Genomic DNA, 20,763 nt, shown 5'->3' on the forward strand with positions numbered 1-20,763 from the left:
TTTAAATATCTCTTAAGTAAATAGGTATATAATAAGAAAGTTATTATAGATAGAAGATTTAATAAAGTTAGAGTAAGATAGGTTATTTATAGTAACTTTTAAAATAAGGATAATAAAATAATTTATATTACTATTACTAATCTTATTACTCTATAAGTTTTTTTACTAATTATAGTACTTAAAGATCTAAAACTTTATTAAGTTAATATAGTTATAGTTTTCCTAAATACTTTTATAAGAGATTAAGATATTTTTATTACTTAACTTTATAGGTTTAATAATAAATCTAGCTAGTTCTATAGATTAAAAAAAGCTCTCTATAAACTAAGAGAATCTCCTCTTCTTTAGTATAAATAAATTATTATTATCCTTAAATAATTAAAGTTTAATTTACTACTAAAAAAACCTTATATTCTTATTAATAAGGATAGTATTATAATATTACTTTATATTAATAATATATTTATTACTATACCTAATATTAACTAAGTTAATAACTTTAAAGATAACTTATATAACTTCTTCTAAATTAAGGATTTAGGTGAGGTATAATAATTCCTTAAGTTTAAGATTATTTACTACTATAAAATAAAATAACTTTAGATCTTATAAGCTAAATATATTAATAATATACTAATAGAGAAAGGTATTATTAAATATAACTAAATGTTCTACTACTTTAGTAATATTTAGCTACTAGAGATTATAGAATAATATAAAACACTTATTAAAATATATAAATATTAAAGTAATCTAAGTAAGTTATAATAGATTATAAATAGTATATAACTAGATATTATAACGCTTATAGGTAGAGCTACTAGAGATTAATAATATACCTCTAAAAAGTATAATAAACTACTAAGATTAATATAGAGATATCTCTATAGCTTATAATAATTAGTACTCTATTTTAGTAGTTTAAGATATTTTATTAATAACTTTAAATTATTAGTATTTTATAATACTAGCTAGTTTAATTATAAAAGAATAAGTAAATTAATAACTAGTTATATAGTTATATATAGAAAAGTACTAATTATTTAGAAATCAGTACTATAATTATTTATAGCTATATTAACTTATAAAGCTGAATAAATAAATCTAATACTTAGAGGGAAGGCTTTACTATATATTATAGATCTCTTTAAAAAGATAAATATCTCTATTTAATTACCCCTCTAAATATATATAGATTTTATAAATACCCTTAATAATTATCTATTAAGTAAATAGTTACTTAAATTATACTATATTAAGATTAAGTATTACTAGATTATTAATAATATTAGTAATAAGGATTTTAAGATTAACTATATCTTAATTTATAAGATAGTTATTAATAGTTTTACTAAACTATTAATAGTAGAGAAGTATTATAATTTTATTAGAATACTAAGTTTATCTAAATTACTTATAACTAATAATAAGTCTTAATCTAAGGATAATATTTTAAGACTTAATCTTAATTAAGTCCTTTTTATTTATTTATTTCTTTTATATATAATAACTTTATTCTTTTATATCTTATTAACTAATTAATTTTTATAGTTAAACTTTATATTATTTTAATTACTTTAATTTACTCTACTTAATAGTTAAATTACTAATTATAAAAGTTTTTTATATAAAAAGTTATTTAATAATAAAAGCTTAAAAAGTAATTAAAAACTTTAACTTCGCTAAGTTATAAGTTTATTACTAAATTAGATATCTTAGTTAGTATTTCTTTAAATTATAACTATACTAAGTTTAACTAATAAAAGTTAATTAATTTTAGACTTAGATAAAATTAATATAAGTTTAAAGTTTAAAAGAGTAAAAAATTAATTAACTAAACTTTAAAAGTATTATAAGAAAATTAATCTTTAAAGTAATATTAATTAAGAATTATTATATTTAATACTTAACTTAATATAATTAGTAAATTAGAGGAGAGGTATTATAAAACTAATTAATAACCTAAAAATTACTACTTTTAGAAAGAGAGAGCTATTTAGAATATAAGATCTAAGATTAAACTAAAGAGGATAGTTTTTAGATTTATTTAGGTTAAAAGCTAACTCTATAAAAGAGAATTAAATAATAAACCTCTAAGTTATTAATCTAGAGGTTTAACTAAATATTAAAAGTAGAAAGTAATACTAACTATACTAAATAGCTATTTAATTATCTTTATAGAGATAACTTAAGTAATAATATTAATATTAATTAGCTATATAAAAACTAAATAAAGTTAAGAAATATTTTAGAATTAAAATAAAATAATAATAGTAATATAGAAAAGTAGAAATAATATATAAAAATAAGAATAATATAAAACTAATATATAATTAATTAGATTACTACTTTAGAATAGGAATAGCTTTAATTATAGCGCTAGAGGTATTAGCTAAAAGGGGGGTATAAAATAGTAGTTAGTTAAGCTTAGGCCTAAAGCCTAAAACCTAGCCTAAATCCCACCTTTATATAAGGGATCAGCTACACCACTTTATAGCTAGTCGCACCTAGCGCTCATAGCTAGATTAATCAAGCCACTTCACGCATATAGTGAATGACTGCGGGAGTCCCATAGGTAGCTGGCCGGGGTCTGGGGTCCTGAGCTGGGGCGATTGACGATTGTTCCCTGGAACGCAGTCTCGAGATTGGTGAATGATTGTATGACGTTTGTGGATGGCGGTGGGTCTGCGTGGGAAGCAGACGTGGGATGATGTAAACGTGAGAATAGCGAGGCGCCAACTGCTGTCGGAGCTGATGGTGGCCGTTGTGCCTGGTAACTTGGCTTTGTTTTTCCACCAGAAAGATACATGCGAGTGTCAGCTCTAATCAAGAGGGCGTGCCGGGTGAGCCGGGGCCAGGGGTGTCAGGAACAAGCAGCAGTTGGCTCGCATGCTAGCTTGTCTTGTCTTCTCTCTTTTCGGGGTGCCCATGGGGTTGACAGCAGGCAGTAAAAAGTAGAGCCCGTGGAGTTTGGAGAAGCATAATCATCTGTTCGCCTCTAGATTGAGTTAGCTGAGCTGTCAGGCGCTCTTGTGTTCTAAGTTTCTGTGTTGTGATTCTTCTTCTAGAAGCTGGAAACATGAACATGAAAAATATCGTACACAGCCGCCGGCTTAGTGAAAGTAAGTATTTCCCAACTGAATTTCTATGACAGGGTACACCGAGTCAGCCCCCAAACCCGATGACGGCATCCTTCCGCGGGCTGCAGCAAGCCCTGTCCTAATTAATCTCCAGTCCTTCTTCCCACTGCTTGTACTTCTATCCGTCGCCTGCCTGCACCTCTCTTCTCTGCCGCTTCGCCAATCACGCCAAGTAAGCTCCCGACCGGGTGGATCGGATCTGACCTGCGCCAAGCGCCGTTGTTCCCAGTTCCGATCACCGAACAAGTGTCTTGGAAACCACAGACAAGCACCTGTTTCCAAGCCGCCAAATAACTCTTGATTGAACCACCACCACCGGTCGCATCGCGTGTTGTGCCTCCGTCGAAGGATTCCGGTGATCAGTCGAAAACAGACATCAATTCAGAAGATCGGCTCCCCCGCGTAACCCGCCCGCCCCCGTCAGATGACGTCGCCCGCCAGCTCCGGTTTTCTTTTTTATTTCCTTCACGTTACCGCGGCCATGGCCTCTCTTCGGCCCTTCTCTCCTCGCGATCCTCCAGAGTCTCCAGCCAAGCCCCAGACATTCTCCAGAAATCTCCAGTCTTTTGCTTTCGTGTCCTGCCTGTCTTCCCCAAACTGCCACCTCACTTGCCTGATTCTACAGGTCTAACCGGCCTGTCGGTCGCCGTCCGAAGGCGCACGCCCGCACAAGTTCCCCGAGGGGCACCCGGATTCTCGTCTTTGGGTGGTGCTATCTTTTTTCGTTGGGTCACTCGGGGAGTCGGGGCCCCTTCTGGGGGAAGAGACACGCAGAAAAGGGGTCTCGAGTTGAGACCTGACAGAAAAAATCAAGACAGAGGGAGACCCGTTGTTTCGGCCTCCGCCTTGGACCCCGATGCCGCCCAATCACATCATCACCACGCCGTCTCTGGCTCCTTCACTCCGTTCGATTGTCGTGAGAGGTGATTGAGGCTCCCACGGGGTTCGGCGGTGGTCTGGCATCTACGGGCATCCGCGACGGACTCCGCTTTTTATCAGTCACACAATCATCCATTCCGCGTCTGCGCTGCCTCGGCCGGAGACAGAAGTCGGCACTGAGCCTCATTTCCTCACAAGCGTAGGAGATAACCGGAACACGCGATGCCCAACTGCTCCACCCGCGTCACGCGTCCCTTCTAGAATCACCGTTTTTATTTCGTCGCACGAGACGCGAAACACTGGAGCCCATTGATGAGAAATCGAAACTCGCAAAATCAGGGGATTATGTTCTTCCTCTCGCTTGCTCCCTCCACCTATCGGGGATAACGCTCCACGCCAGCGGTCCTTGAATGAAGAAGAGACTGACTGTTTGACAGCCACGTGAATCAACACCGCCATCCGACATCCGGCCGTTACCATCAATCTTTGATCTGCCGTGTTATTGGTACGCATACAGATATCTTGCTAATCAATTCTCATCCACTTTTCTCGGTCGCACTGCGGAATATTTCCCCATTGCTAATGCGCAAGCTATCTGCAAGGAACATCGCCCATACGACAAAAAAAGGCAAAGACGCACAGATCAAATACACCTGTCTCTCTACCGCCACCCCCGTACCCAACTACTCAACTGGGTTTCTGAACGAAAGTTGCGGGAACGCAAAGGCCCGTCGACTTTCACTCCCGCAAAAATCGTTCTTCCCGTTTCAACTCCCGGAGCTTCCATGGCATTTCCCTGGTCTACAAGCAAGCAAAGACTTCAGACCCATCCGAGTTGCGAACCCAATCATTACGAGATCTGTGTGTAACGGACCGAATGCCACTCATGCTGCGGCTCACCACGTGGATTCCAGACCGTTCACCCCCGTTGGCTTGTCTGCCAGCGTGGTGATCCGGAACCCGTGGCGCAGGCCTTCTTGCGGGTTGTGGACGTTGTAGTCCGAGATGGCCGTGTGCGCCGTCACGCGGTTGTCCCAGAGGGCTACGGTGCCTTCTTCCCACTTGATGCGGACCTGGAAGTCCTGGCCCAGCGTGATGTGCTGTTTTTGTTCCTGGTCAGCAAAAGATTCGCGAGCAGAAGCTGGGTGTCGAACCTTGAAGAGGAGCTTCAGGAGAGCATCCGACTCTTCATCACGAAGACCAATGATCTTCTTCGTGAAGCCCGGGTTGACGAAGAGCGCTTTCTGACCAGTTGCCTGTCGCTTGGTAAGCATCAAACTATTCTCATCATCTTCATGAGTCTGTCAAAACATACCGGGTGAATCCGGACCACCGGATGCTCCGACCTCACCGGCTCCCTCCTCACAAACTTCCCATCGCGCCTCGCGTTCTCCGCCTGAGGGAAACCACTATGCTCCGCCCTCAAGCCCTCCAGCAAGGTCTGGATAGGCCTCGAAAGCCGCGCGTACGCCGCCGTCTGCGACACCCAAGCAGTATCACCGCCCGTCTCCGGGACGGAGAGCAGCGTCAGGATCGTGACGCCCGGCGACTGTTGCTCATACGACACGTCCGAGTGGTATCCAATCGTGGAAAGCTTGTTGCTCTTACTGCGGTTGCGGTACTCGTTGTCGGGGCCCAGGTAGATGTTGTGCAGTTCGAGGTGGTCTTTGACGTGTGCTCCGACGGGCTGTTCGCGGCTCTTGTCAGTATGGTTTCGCAGTTAGGGGAGGATACTCACGTGGATATGGAGAGGCCCAAAGTAACTTCCAAATTCCTTCTGCTTCTCGATGGTGATATCCTTGAAGTCCTGATCTCGGAAGACTACGACGCCGCGCTCGGCGATGAGAAGGGCAAGTTCGTCTTTTTGGCGGTCGTCGAGTTGAGAGAGTTGCAGGCCTCGGATTTCCGTGCCGATTACTGGAGTCAGTTTCGTGGCTTTGATGGTCGAGCTATCTTTGGGGAGAAGGTTGAGCTTCTCCTTATTGGCTACGAGGCCGCGGTCATTAAACTCGAATGGCTGGAGAGGAGGAAACGACGTCTTCTCGTCGTACACAGGCAAGTATTGGGAGTATTTGTACTGTCGTCATTGTCAGCGTGGGCTACTAGATCCATCCAGTGATGGAGTGGTCTACTTGGTCATGGATCTTGTCGTCGTAGGCTAAGGTCAACTTGATGGGCGCCTGCTCGGCTTCAGCCGTAGTCGTTGTTGTCGTGGACATGGTCTACTATGTCACAGGTGGTCTGCGGGCTGCCTTTCAGTGAACTGAGGACGAAGCAGTCCAAGTGGTTTGCTTCGGGTATTATAATGCCATTCAGCTTTGACATGACGCCCTCGCAAATGGACTCCATCACGTCAACGGAATCCAAATGACGAGCCTTCGAGCCATCATTCCTGCGTTTCACGCAATCGGCACTCGCATGCGGGGAAGCTTCAGATAAGACTACCAGCTTGGTTACTACTCTGATTCTACTGGACGCGATATCCGTAGGTCATGCATGCCAATCGTAACTCTACACACGCAGTGTTGAGGGATCTCCCTCAGTTCAGTAGTATTAGGATGATAGCGGTAAGTATATTGAGATGAGTTTGGTGTATCCTGCATTTGTGTATCGCTGTCCGGCCACTGTCGTGATTCGGATGGGAATGGCATCAGCTGTGCTGACCAACAACGCCGTCGGCGGCACCGGTTCGGCGAGAAACCCCGCACATGGCGCCGAAGTAGGTCCACTTCGGGCCCGAAGCCGCGGCGACCAAGGCGGGAAGTCGCCAACCTGCTTTGCTACCAGACGCGTTGTGTCCGTGAAAAGCTTTCTCGCCGTTTCAGTGAACGGATTGGCCTCATAGCAGTAAAACCAAGCCATGTCATCGAAAGCCATCATGCGTGCGATGCATTGAGTCATTTTGCCCTTGGACTATCAGCTTTCTTTCCAATAAAGAAAACTGTTTGGGACCTAATTGATGTTCGCAGATTGTAGAGCATCAGGACCTCCTGTCATCTTCATTGCCTGCGGCACTGTGATTGCGGACCGTTTCATCACTCGTTTGCTCTCAGTCTCTCGCAAGTTCTAAGAGTTGACCACAATGATGTTTGCTCAGCATTGTTGATGTTGTTGATGTTGTGATTGCGAGTTTTGCGAGTTGAGGCGAACATGGCGGAAATCTTCATTTTGTGAAGAATTCTTTTGTGAATTTTTGTATGACCAGGGATACATGAGAGGTCCCCCTTACTCCAACCACCCCCTACATGTCTAACCACCCTCATCAACTACTGCTCCATCGAGCTACAGTGCTGCCTTGAGTTCCGCCAACAGGCTGTCTTGCTTTGGATGGTTCAACCGGTTTACTTCGCGATACTGGTCGTCGGTCATCTCGTTGTTTTCGAATGCTTTGGCGATGTCTTCGAACTCGTTGAATATTTTGAGAAGAGATGGATCATTACGGCCGTATCGGCGGAGGATGACATATGCCAGTAGGCGACAGAAGAACAATGCTTCTTCGAATTTGTTGCGGTTCTGAGGGAAAGGGCGTTTGCTTCGAAACTTGCAGACATCATGCTCTTTTTCTCTGATGAGCTGGGTGAGGCTGTCACCGCTCTTGAGGCGGTCACAGAGGTAGTGAATGTAGTATTGCTTCGGCATTTTGGTGTAATGGGTTGTGGCAGCGTGAAGAGGGAGATGCCTGCCCCCTGTAATCGAGGCGATTCGCGCTCTCTTCATATACCCCCATAGGTGGCCATAGAGGTTTCTCTGTGAGCCATCCTGGCCCTCGAATATTTCCCCGTGAGAGTCATACGGCAGTCAACAAGGTGCGCCTCCAGGCGGCAAACTGCGAAGAAAAAAGTTAGAAGGGAAGAAAGATGGCGGAAATCTTCAGACTCACTCGCTCTGGAGTGCTGGCAAGCGCAGACTATGGAGATGACTCAAAGGTGAACATGCTTTTATAACAAGGTTGGTTTACGGCCGCTTTCCAACGATGGTGCCTGCCTGGAACAAGAGTGACAACGCTAGGTTAAAGTCTTTACACTCTCCTCATCGCTACTCCCCGACACAGACCCTCCAACTCAATCAACAGCCATGAACGCCCTTCCACTTTTCGCCGGATTCGCCAGGGTCCAGGCCGCGAGAGAGGCGGACTCTGCTCCATACTTCCCCCGTACCATTGAGCTTCCAAAGGGATCGGTCAAGAGAACATTTCTCGGAAGCAACGGCTTTCAAGATATACCGGCGCCGCTTTGTCTTCTTGTCAAGCTTCCGAACGGTTATGACGGTCCCCAAGTCGACCCCAAGTACATTCTGGAAGGCGATGTGGAGGAGTATGTCAAGAATCTAGACGTGGGCAATGCTCAGGTAGGTTGAAAGATTCTGAGATATGAGCGGTGACTAAAGCTGGCAGACCGCTCGACTATTAATCATGACCGAGATTGAGGGAACTGATGGAGGAACTAGGGTCATCAGGGCTGAGATCGTGCTGCGAGACTGAGGGCTGACAACCTGCTCGCCTTGTTCAAGAACGTAATGGGATTGATACAGTGGTCGTATTTTCAGATGCGTAAACAACAGTGCGAAAAGAACACCCAAATGACAAGAGTCTTTTCCGCTGTTTCCAATGAAACGTATGTCTCTCTCTCACGTTTTCTGAAAATCCAGTAATTTCCAGGCTTAGATAGGCGGTCGTGGCTTGCGATACTCAGACCAGATGAATGGCGGCGCTGCTTCTTGCTGCCATGCACCCAACTCTTCACGGATTCTCATCCATTCTGTCAAATCTGACGCATCGTCCACCCAACTCCCAGGGACCTTGATGTTTTGATTCTCAACCATTGCCCAAAATTCTCCAGCGTAGTCGTAGTTTTCGTTGGTAATCCAGAGGCTCCACTGCTGTGGTAGAGAGCCATACGTAATGCCCAGGATTGAGTAGCGCATATTTCCCCTTTTCTCGTTCCAAGCCTCCCATGCGAACTTCTGATATATATGAGTATGTCCTTGAACGTGTAGGTCTCTCTCATGTTTTCCGTATAAAAGAAGGTCCTCTCCGGACGACGCAAGTGTCTCGACCCATAGCCGAAAGGCTGATTGGAGGGATCTCACACTGACGCCAACTGGTGTTCGGACGTTTGCTCTCGTGTGGATTCCATGGCAAACAAAGCTGCAAAGCATCGCTGACAACGGCGTGGATACAACATCCGCAGCATCACCAAAGTCTGGATCAAGCCAAACACTGTCAAGATGTTGCGTTCCCAAAGGATCTAGCTCAAAGCAGGCACCGAGAACACGCCTCCAACTGCGATCTTCATCAGGATCCCACCTCTTGTCAGCAGTACAATGGACTAGGCTAATGGCCAAGGTATGTATTAGTGACGTCTCATCTTCGGATCGAGATTCCTGAAGAAGCTCAAGGCCCGGACTTTTGCCTTCATTCAATAGGAAGAGAATCTCCTCCACATTCCACGCTTGCACCCAATATGGAGCGATGCAGCTGACTACAGTGCGAATGTGGATAAGCCTCTCCCTGGTCGGCAGGCTCCCGTATGTGAAACTACACCTTTCTATCAAGGCCCGAAAACTGATGAAGGGGAGGCCACAAATGGCGGCCTGGAAAAGAAAGTCGGGGTCATCAAGATGATCATCTAGACCGTTGTCACCAAGCAATTGAATGAGGAGGGGTCCTTTGTCGTCCACGTCGCAACTGGAAAGAATGCCCAACTCGAAAAGCATCCGTGGAATGCTGTAGGAAATTGAGCTATTAGGTGAAAGTCTTTAATTGAAGTATCAATTTGCGATTTGGCGACTTACTGCTCCCTTTCTCTAGGAGGCATTTCGAGAGCGTTTAGGCCTCGGGCCAGCAACGCCCTTGTGGCACTGACAGCGCCACATCGGACGGCGTCCTATACGAAGTTGCTGTTAGCTAGATGATCAAAAGATGAGTATGAATGAACTTGAATATGGGCTTACATAGAGTAAAGTTCTTCCTTTCCAATCACGCACAAAAGGAGACATCTTGTGCTCGTCTAGGTATTTGAAAACCGCCTGCGGTTTGTCATCTTCAATGAGTTCGAGAAGCTCCCAGTCAAAACGTTTGACCATCTCATCGGCCCTGAGATTCATTTGCCACCCAACGGTTGCTCTTTGAGCCAGGACAGAATACACCGTACTCGTGATCCAACTTGGCGCTTGGATAACAGCGTGGATGCTTCGATTGGCCTGGAAAGAGAGATGGAACCGTCCAAAAATACTTGGTTCGTAGGATACGCTTTGGGGTTTTCGGGAGAGGCTCGCAGAATTCAGTTTCTGGGGTTGATTTGTATTGACGGTGTCGAGCAGCTCAACCTTTTTAGCTGGATCTTGAGCTTTCGAAACCAACGAGTATGTCATCATGGCCCTGGTATTCTTTCAGTCACTTTTTACATTGAAACCCAAAGCCTCTGGTGTACTCACAAGACGTATTGCTCTTGTGCCAACTGATACAGCTGCAGCGCTTCGTCAAGTTTCAAGTCCAAGGCTTTAAGGTCATCCTTATGGATGATTGCTCTTGTTAACGCAATCTTCCGCCGAATAGATGTTGGTTGAGCGACCTGGGCCATCGTGCGATCAACCATTTCCCTTACGTCGCTCAGTATCGTGTGACATTTGCTGAGTTGATCTTGAAGGAGAGTAGGGCTCCAAGCACTGCTTGGCAACGGGGTTTTCGAGAGGTTCTCCTCCGCATAAAATAGGAATTCTTCAATGAATCTGACTCTGTCGGCCTTCAGTCGTAGCTCGGTCGGGACTTGTTTCATTTCATCCAGGAGCCTTATGATTTTCAGGTAGGCGCTGCCTGCTTTGAACGCCACATCGGTGATGGCGATCACGCTCGATGCTAGCCCAATAGCCTCTGCCATGTTGAACTACAGGAGATGTTGGATTGTTGGTGATACAAGATGGTGTTGCGCCTCAGTGCACAAGAAGGCTGTCGAGCGAGGGATCAATCGATGTCATGGAACGACAATTTCACTTGACCGGTGTCCAGAGGGGAGGCCGATGGTTCTCCAACTGAGGTGGTCAGGCTCTATCGGGCTGTGCCGCAATTCATTGGGGCAGAGAGCATTCAGGTGAGAGGGGCTATGTGCATACATATGTTTTGATGATTGGCTAAATCTGACATGCACAACCGCTAAGCCTGATGGATTCGTCTAGGCGGGCAGTAATTCCAGGGTGGAATATGACGAAATCGAAACGGCGTCTGCGGTCGCGATCTTTCCTCTAGACCTGAGGCTTCGAGGGAAAGATTATATAGAGGCATAGGCGTAAACGAGTGGTAATAATGTGATGTGTGTGAATCTAGCTAAGTGGGCTGTCTGCTAGGCTAGAGGCTAGAAGAAGGGCCTAGAGGGCCCCTAGGCTATATAGGCTACTTATAATATTTATAAGTAGGTACTACTATACTACCCCTTAGGTTTTAAAACTTAGTAGTAACTATTAATATATATAAAGTAAGTAAAAGCTAGAAATCTTATTAAAAGCTAAAAAGTTTAAAACTAAGGAGTTTTTAAGTTTATATTAACTTAGTTAATTTTTAGTTAAACTACTAAGTAATCTCTATTTTCTAATTAGTTTAAAGCTTTAGATTAAACTAATCCTAAAGCTAGTTAATATTAATCTATATTATTCTCTAATCTATCTATTAATCTAAATATTCTAATAAAATTATAATATTTCTATATTTTAAGAGACTTTATAAAGCTATTAGTAACTATTTTAAAGCTATTAATAAAGTAAAATATAAAAGTTTTATTTATAAATACTTTTTTAATAATCTATTTATATTAAATATTAATATAATAAATATAAGTTTAATTAGTAGATTTATAATATAAAAGTATATATTAGTACTATCTATAAAGAGAAGAATAAAAGTATTTATTTTAGTATTAAATATCTATTTAATAGATCTCTTAATCTATTTAAAAATAAAGCTAATAAGTATTAAGTTTATAAACTTTACCTTAGTTATACTAAGAGTAATAAATATCTATTTCTTAGTTTTCTAAATAATAAAAATATTACTAAAGAAAATAATATATCTTCTAATTAAGATATAAAATAGCTAGTTATTAATAAAAGAAATATTTATTATACTATAAAGAGCTAGAGTTTAATTTAGATTAGTTCTATTAATAATAATACTATAATAGATAGTTTTTTAGAAATAATAGAAAAAATACTTAGTAAAGTGTAAATATATCTAAAATAAGCTTCTATTAACTTAATAAAGCTTACTAATATAATAAGTAATATTAATATAAATACCTTAAATAAGCTAGTTAATATAACTAGTTTTCTTAATATACTCTTTAGTTTCTTTAATAGTATACTTATTTTTATCTTATTAAATAGAAAGCTCTTTATAAAAAGAGAAAAAAGTCTTTATAAACTATAGATCTTAATAGCTAAATTAATAGAGGATAGCTTTAATATACTTATATTAAGAAAAGAAGATCTTCTTAGTTAAGATATTATATTTAATCTAAAAGCTAAAGAACTATATAGCTTTATTAAGCTTTTTAAAGGTATATACCTTCTTAAGATTATTATAGATACTCTTAATATACTACTTATTAAGCATAATAATAATATTATTATTAATATATATTAAAATATAAGTATATTAATCCTTATTTATAAATAAATAAAGCTTATTATTAATAAGAATAAAGCTAATCTTATTTATTTTAATATAAATAAGATTAAACTACTAAAAAGAAGCTTTATATAAACTATAAAATACTTTCTTAAGAAACTAAACTTTACTATTATTAATATTAAAGCTAATAGGTTAATAAATATAGATCTTAATATTATTAAGAACTAATACTATAAAAAAAGTAGAGTTAAAGTTATATATTTAATATTTAAGTCTTTAAAGAGTAGTAATAGTAAAGAATAGTTAAAGAGCTATAGCTATAATAACTACTATATAGACTTCTTAAGAAACCTAATCTCTATACTTAAAGTTACTATATATAACCTAATAAGCTTTAAACTAAGTAATAATATTATTAATAGTAGTTTTAATATTAAAAACCTATTAGCTAAAAAGAACCTTAGTATTATAAAGAAAGTAAATAAGTTTATAAACCTCTTTTATAATAAACTACTAGATTTCTTATTTATAAGCTTCTTTTTACTATAGCTAGTAAAAATTATCTTTAGCTTAGTTATAAGTTTTTAGAATACTATAGCTCTATAAAAGTGCTCTAAAGATAGTAATAGCTATAAAAGTATTAAAAGAGTATTTAAGTATATTATTATATACCTAAATATTAATAATAATATATACTTTTTTATTATAGCTATAAATACTAAAAAGCTATTTATAGTAACTAAAAAGCTTAAGGTTACCTTAATAAAGTTTAAAAGAAGTAATCTTATTATCTTAAAAAGTTTTAATACTTTCTTCTTTATAAATTTACTATCTATAAGTAAGGTTAATATTATTTAGTTCTTAGTTAATAATACTATAAAAAGACTTATTAAAGTTATTATTACTATTATAATACTTATTAGCTTTCTTTTTATAGTTTATAATAATTATATTATCCTCTAGAAAGAATTATAAAGTTAAGTAAAATATAATTTTATTGAGAGGTAGTATTATTAAGTTTAATCCTTCTATAACTATATTAAGGGTGTTATTACTAGCGTTTAAAGATATTAATATTATAATAGAAATCTCTAAAAACTTCTTAAGAAAGTTAGAAGTACTTATAGTTATATTACGCTAGATCTAAAGATCTAGTTTATTAAATAGTATATTATACTCTATATTATTAGTAATTAGTATATTATATATAAGTTAAAGAACTATATTTACTAAACCTTTATAAAAGTAAATATTATAATAATAGATAACTTTCTTTTTCTCTAAGATATAGATATAATAAATATAGCTATAAAGAGATATATATCTAATAAGATATCCCTTTATAGTATAAACCTCTATCTTTTTAGAATAAAAAGGGTAGTTAATATTTTTTTTATAAATATAAGTAGTATAGCTAAAAGTATAAAAATACTTAATATAAAGTAGTTTATAATTAGTAATAAGGTTAAGTTTATATATTATAATCTTATAAAAACTTATCTTACTTTTAATATCCTAAAGAAGAAAGTTAAATATCTAAATAGTTAAATTAAATAAGTAATCTTAAAGCTTTTTAGGTAAGTTAATATTAATTAACTATATATAAGCTACTTTAATAATAATTCTTTTAGTATACTTAATAGAGCTATTTATAAAAAGTATATTAGTAATAATATAGTTAATATAAGTATTAGTAAAGTATAGATTATAAAGAACTTTCTTAAACTTTAGAGCATTATTATAAACCTAAGTTTTAATATTAAAGCTAGTTATATTATTAAATATATTATAGAAGTTCTTAATAATATTATATATAACTTTATAGTAATAGTTAAATATAAGAATAAGCTAGTGATATCTATTATACTTATTAAGAAAATATAAAGTATAGCGCTTACTAGTTATTAATAGAAGCTTAACTTTAATAAGATTAAGATATATTTCTTCTCTAATTTAAATAAGAAATAAGAGAGAATTATAGCTAATAATCTCTATTAACTTAGCTAAATAGTATACTTTATAATAAAAGTTCTCTATCTCTTCCTTAGTAAATATAATACTTATATAATAATAAGCCTTAATAATTCTAAATAGATAGGTATAAATTAAGTAATAATATATTATCTTAAAAGTTAGCTTAAAGTTATAGTAAATACTAATAAGAATAATAATAGTATTAATAAGTATATTAGTAGTTATATAGGTTTAAAGAACTATAATATCTATAATCTATTTAACTTTACTAATAAAGTAAGTATTATTTATATATATAAAGCTATTAAACTTATAGTTATAATTAATATTAGCTTTATAAAGTTTACTAAAGCTAAATAAATTAGTAAGACTTAATAAGCTATACTTAATATTATTAATAGTCTAATTAATTATCTTAAATAAGTTAAGAGGATTATAAGTCTAAAAGAATATAATATTAATACTAAGAGGATAGATATTATCTCTATTAGTAGCTATAAAGAGAAGTAGGTTATTATAAAGAGTATACTTTATAAAGTGCTCTATATTATAGAAAAGATAACTAAAATATCTAGAGTTAATAATAATATTATTATAATAGATTATATAGCTATTAACAGTAATATAGATTAGAAAACTAATAATATAATAATCTTATATAATAATATTAATAAGGGCTAAGCTATTAAGAATACTAAATAAGCTTTTTATAAAAATAGAAGTAGTTAATATAATATTAACACTATCTCCCTAATAGTTCTTATTATACTTATACTTATTAGCCCTCTTAAAAAAGCTTATTTAGTTCTTATAGGTTAATAAGATTAGTTCTAGATAAGCTATCTAGTACTTCTTAAATAAGTAGTTTATATTATAATAAATATAGGAAACCTTATTCTTATTATTTAATATATTATTATTATTATTAATATAAAAAGTATATAAGTTTAATAATTAAGGCTAAGATCTATCTTTATAGAGTAATAAACTTATCTTTTATTTTTTATCTTAAATAAGAGTATAAATAGTTTTAATAATATTAGTTTATATAAGCTTTTTATTATTATTAATATAATACTTATAAGTATTTAGTAAGTAGGTCTTAAAGTAATTTAAGAGTAATATAACTTATAAATAGTTAGATAAGTTACTTATAAGGTTAGTAATATAAATCTAAAAATATTAAATATACTTAAAGGTATTATAAAAAGTTTTATAATCCTAAGTAGAGCTTTTAGTAAACTTATTAATAAGAGCGTTAATAATATCCTTAGAAACCTTAAGAATATACTTTTTAAGTACTTATATAAGTATAAAAAGATTACTATTATCCTTTTATCCTATATTAAGTAATTTATTAATAAAAGTATTATATAAGCTAATAAGTAGTATAAAAGTAATATTATACTCCTTAATTTATTTCTCTTTAGTAATAATATTACTATTAAGCTTAAGGATATCTTTATTAATATACTTCTTAATATAGTTTAATTATAAAATAGTATTAATAAGAACTAACTAAGATTACTAATTAGATTTACTTTTTAACTAAGGAATACTAAATAAGAAAGTTTTAATATTTTTACTTATATTACTAATTATTTAAAGAGATATAAATAGAGTAATAAGATAGCTTAAAAGGGAAGATATTATTAATTAATATATTAAAGAGAGTTATAAAAAGTAAAGTAATATTACTATTTAATATATTACTTAGTAAAATAAATTTTTATATAAATAGTAGTAATTTAATATATTAAAAGTAATTAGAAGCTATATTACTATTTACTAGCTAAATTAGATTATATAAACATATAAATAACTATAAAAATAAGAAGAATATTATAAAAGTAGAAAAACGCTTAATTTAAAGCTATAGATATTAATAATCTAAGCGCTAAGCTTATAACTTATAGAGGTATAGGTGTAAATAAGTAGTAATAATATAATGTGTGTGAATCTAGCTAAGTAGGCTGTCTACTAGGCTAGAGGCTAGAAGAAGGGCCTAGAGGGCCCCTAGGCCGCACAGGCCACCTGTGGCACCTGTGGGCAGGTGCCGCCACAGATTAAGTTCAGACCTAGCGAAATCACAAAGAAGGCATATATCCACAACTTTGAACAGAATGCTACAACATGAGAAAGGTGGACAACTGGAGGGAATCCGCGTGCGTCTCTTAACCAACGAACGCTTCGGCGGTTATTATTGGAGGGCCACCATGATCTGTTGGGAACCAACAGCGCAGTCAGCCCAGGACGCAGTATCGTCGACTCTTGCCCAATGACATAGTCCGATTAAGCACCTGAGGCTGCAGGGCGTTGCTTGTACAGCCAGAAATATGCACCTCGCCACACTGCAACCCTCCATGCTCGCTCCATCTTCTACGGTATTTGAATTCTCTTAAGCGCCTTCGTTTCGTGCGGGGGTAGATAAGCCGACTTCAAGCCCGACCAAGACCCTTGTATGCATCCAGTGGGCTCCCCTTTTTGTCAACCACAATACGCGTAGTTCTTGGGTTACGCGACTTTTAGAAGATTGGAGCTACTGACGACTTCAGTCTTTCAGCGCAATGGCATCTTCTGATACTATCGCCCCTAATCTTTGGGATATTGCGAGGAAGCGGCTGACAAATGCTGAGGAGGCACAACTTGCCAAAGCCGCTGTCGACAACAATACTCTTTCGCAGCAGCTTCTCGAGCTGGTGCAAGGGAAACAGCAACAATGCATGGATCGCAGATGGAAATTCAAACGATCGAACGGTGAAGTGGTTGTTATCAGGGATATGTTCGAAAAAGTCGTTCGGTGGCTTCAATGGTTCAAGGAGGTTGGAGACGTCGCGACCCAATACGATCCCGCACACGCCGCACTTCCTTGGGCCGGCGTACGAATGCTACTTCAAATTGCAATTAACGACGCGGAATCGCTTGGTACATTAGCGGAGGGTATCGAGACAGTATCGAGTCTCATCACACGCTGCGCCGTTTTGGAAACCATCCACCTCCCGCCGCACCGCTACCCCTTGTCAAAGGCACATGCTACGCTTCAAGATGCTTTGGTCGCACTGTACACCTCCATCCTATCTTAGCTATCGGTGGCTGGCGCATACTACGAAAAGCACCTAATCAAAAGGTTGCTCCGCAGCATGGTGTCTTCAGGCCCAACCTTGACATCAATATTTCAAGAAGAACGCAAGGTCTCTCAATCGGCTACAAGCTTACACGATCAACTTGCTTCAAGCACCGCTGTGACCGTTGAGTCATTGGACATTAGCTTCAACTCTCTGATGAGCATGTTGCGAGACCTAGAACAACCAATAGCCCGTGTTGCCGGCACACTCGATCGAATAGAGCGAAGCTTGGAATCCAAAGAACGTCAGCAACTAGTAGAATGGCTGTCAGTCATTCGACACATGCATGTTCACCAAACAGTGCGTCGTGGGTTCATTGAGGGCACCGGTGGGTGGCTGCTTCGAAGAGCGGAATACACAGCATGGTGCGATTCAACTATCTCATGCAGCCTTTGGCTTCGCGGCGTACCTGGCTGTGGTAAAAGCAAGCTCAATTCACTTGTGGTACAAGAACACATTGACAGTGTCTCTCGCACTCCAATGGTTGCTCACTGTTATTGCTCAAGATCCGGAATTGATGGGAATCCTCCCAGTTCACTCGTCATCATGGGTACCATCCTGAGGCAGCTAGCATTTCTTGCACCGGGGAGAGGTGTCCATCACTCAGCGTGGGACAGTATTCCCAGCGGGTCAAAGACGCCGAAGGGCTGGAACCGACTCCCCTTTCTCTTGACGACTGTCGAGACCTCATCACTTTGATCACAGCCGATTACCCCGCAACAATCATCATCGACGGACTGGACGAAGCAGAGGGGGACGTTCGAGAACTTCTAAACACCCTCCAGCACATCATCGATGAATCACGAAATACTGTGAAGATTTTTCTTTCGAGTCGCGACAGCATACCAGTTGATATTCATCTCCAGAATGTGAGATCGATCCGAGTCACCCATGTCGATAATGCCAATGACGTCTCTACTTTCGTAGAATCCAAGGTCAGCACAGCTGTGCAATACAAAAGGCTACTTAGGGGCAAAGTTTCCCCGGAAGTGGAGACGCGCATCATTCGTACACTAACACATGGCTCGGGTGAGATGTTCCTGCGGGCGTCTCTGAACCTTGAGCAGCTATGTGGTTCCGAGTTTGAAGCAGAAGCGGATGTTATAGACGAACTTGAAGCATTGCGCGCACCGAAGTCTCTGCTTGAGACGCTGGAGCAGATGTACCGGCGGGTGCAGAAGTACAAGCCGAAAGCAAAACAGATCACGAACACCGTTTTTGGATGGTTGCTTGTGTCTGAACGCCAGCTCTCAAATCCGGAGCTTCTGGACATCATTCGATTAACGGTGAACGTAAGGATAGGGGTAGTCGACGAGGAGAACATCAAAAGCCTTTGCCGTGGCTTTGTCAATTCTGAAAACATTTCCGGTTCATTCGCTTTCGCACACGAATCGATCCGAGAATTCCTCCAAGGACAGGATGACTTCAGCGCAGCCAGATTACAATTCGTGGCATTTTCTTCTTGTCTAAGATGCTTGACGGCACGATATGATGACGGAAAAAGGGGGCAGGTAGGACATGATTATGCAGTCGACGAAATGCAAATCGACTCGCCAAATTCGACGCCCTCCATGGATCATACCGAGGATGGGTCCCCGGACGCTGCGTCAGCTTCTTTCTGGCAATATGCAATCTGTTACTGGCTTAATCATTACACTAAGATATCAGGTCAGGATTATCGAGCAGAGGCCGACCCAGACCTTCTCCGATTTATCTTTGATTACAAAGGGCACAGATTTATCGCATGGCTGCGAGAGATGCTCAGCGTACTGGATGAACAACTTAAGCGAGACGATGTCTTGGGCAACAGAACCCTACTGAGACATTTTTCACATCTCGAGTCCCTGGAGGCCAAGCAGCAACCTGCAATCTTCGTCGCGTCAGTCTATGGAATCTCCATCATATTGGAAAGACTCGAGCGCGAAAACACCAAAGTGGATTGGAGTGAAAAGAACGTATACGGGACATCGGGTCTCTACCTGAGTGCCCTTCGCGGTCAAGACGACGTTGTCAAGTATCTACTCAGCCGCGGAGTTGACCCAAACGTGGTTGGAGGGCGCTTTAAAACACCGATACAGGGTGCTGCTATCCGTGGACGTCTTAGCACCGTTGAAATACTTCTAAAGAGCGGCGCTGATCCGCTTCTGGAAGGCCGATATCCTACGGCTCTTCATGCTGCCATTTCGGGTGGCCACGAGCCTGTAATCCAATTACTTGTCGGCAGCGGCTCGTGCCATCAAGCGGCAAACTTGGGAAGTTTGGTCCAAGCAGGATTTTACTTCGGCCGTCACAACGCAGTTATGTCCCTCCTCCACCAATATTTCGATAATGAAGTGAATTCAAAGAAATTTCAGGATGAATGTGAGCTACAACAACGTTTTGGGGCAAATCCAATACCTAACATCCCTTGGGTTAGCAAACGTAGGGATCGATATTGCTCTTCAGGCAGCTCTGTACGGGAACAAGAACACTCATAAGAATAAAACCCGTATTCTGGAGCTTCTGGAAAAGATATCAGATATCAACGAACCAGGTGGATTATTCGGTAACGCGCTGCAAGCAGCGAGTTTCGGTGGTTCAGCTGTATGGGTGCGCATGGTTCTTGAACGAGGAGCCGATCCTAACTCCATTGGCTACTGCGGCTCAGCTCTCCGAGCAGCATCATTAGGTGGCCACAATTCGGTTGTCCTTCTCCTGATCGAGTGAGGCGCAACCCTGGGCCCCGGCAACAAGGACGCGCTCGAGGCCTGCGCCCTGAAGAACCGCCTAAGCACGTTAAAGCTACTAATCGACCGCTTTCAACTAGCGAACACATCTGAATACGATGAATGCAAGCGACGCTTCGGTGCGGCTATGCAGACCGCGAGACACGAAAGTCGCGACAAAATGGTCCAGTTCATGTTAGACAACGGTGCAGGACTTTTGCGCCGAGATGCATTGGAGGATGCTGCTATAGGCGGTAGAGGTAGATGGGGAGATGGTGGTTATAGTCTACTGCCTAATCCTGTTCTTGACATTTTCATCA

General features: G+C 38.7%; 4 protein-coding genes across 4 annotated transcripts; 1 reads left to right on the forward strand and 3 right to left on the reverse strand.

Annotated features, from left to right (window-relative positions):
- Positions 1–4,915: 4,915 nt before the first annotated feature.
- JLP1-4 (Alpha-ketoglutarate-dependent sulfonate dioxygenase) lies at positions 4,916–6,238 on the reverse strand (the record flags this gene model as incomplete). Its single annotated transcript, XM_036639096.1, has 5 exons — positions 4,916–5,119; positions 5,174–5,275; positions 5,335–5,706; positions 5,758–6,096; positions 6,152–6,238. 5 exons carry the CDS (start codon positions 6,236–6,238, stop codon positions 4,916–4,918), a joined length of 1,104 nt encoding a protein of 367 aa, XP_036496359.1.
- Positions 6,239–7,301: 1,063 nt separating this feature from the next.
- Positions 7,302–7,658, reverse strand: CGCS363_v007248 (uncharacterized protein; the record flags this gene model as incomplete). Its single annotated transcript, XM_036639097.1, has 1 exon — positions 7,302–7,658. The coding sequence occupies one exon, from the start codon at positions 7,656–7,658 to the stop codon at positions 7,302–7,304; it is 357 nt and encodes a 118-aa protein (XP_036496356.1).
- Positions 7,659–9,808: 2,150 nt separating this feature from the next.
- CGCS363_v007249 (uncharacterized protein) lies at positions 9,809–10,897 on the reverse strand (the record flags this gene model as incomplete). The annotated part of the gene is made up of 3 exons (XM_036639098.1): positions 9,809–9,904; positions 10,005–10,398; positions 10,455–10,897. The coding sequence occupies 3 exons, from the start codon at positions 10,895–10,897 to the stop codon at positions 9,809–9,811; spliced, it is 933 nt and encodes a 310-aa protein (XP_036496355.1).
- A 7,875-nt stretch (positions 10,898–18,772) lies between these two features.
- On the forward strand, positions 18,773–20,444 carry Anks1a (Ankyrin repeat and SAM domain-containing protein 1A; the record flags this gene model as incomplete). Its single annotated transcript, XM_036639099.1, has 3 exons — positions 18,773–19,030; positions 19,412–20,099; positions 20,155–20,444. The coding sequence occupies 3 exons, from the start codon at positions 18,773–18,775 to the stop codon at positions 20,442–20,444; spliced, it is 1,236 nt and encodes a 411-aa protein (XP_036495513.1).
- Positions 20,445–20,763: the final 319 nt, after the last annotated feature.

This window comes from Colletotrichum siamense (assembly GCF_013390195.1).
Source record: "Colletotrichum siamense strain Cg363 chromosome Unknown KSG_Cg363_contig04, whole genome shotgun sequence".
NCBI classification, from domain to species: Eukaryota; Fungi; Ascomycota; class Sordariomycetes; order Glomerellales; family Glomerellaceae; genus Colletotrichum; species Colletotrichum siamense.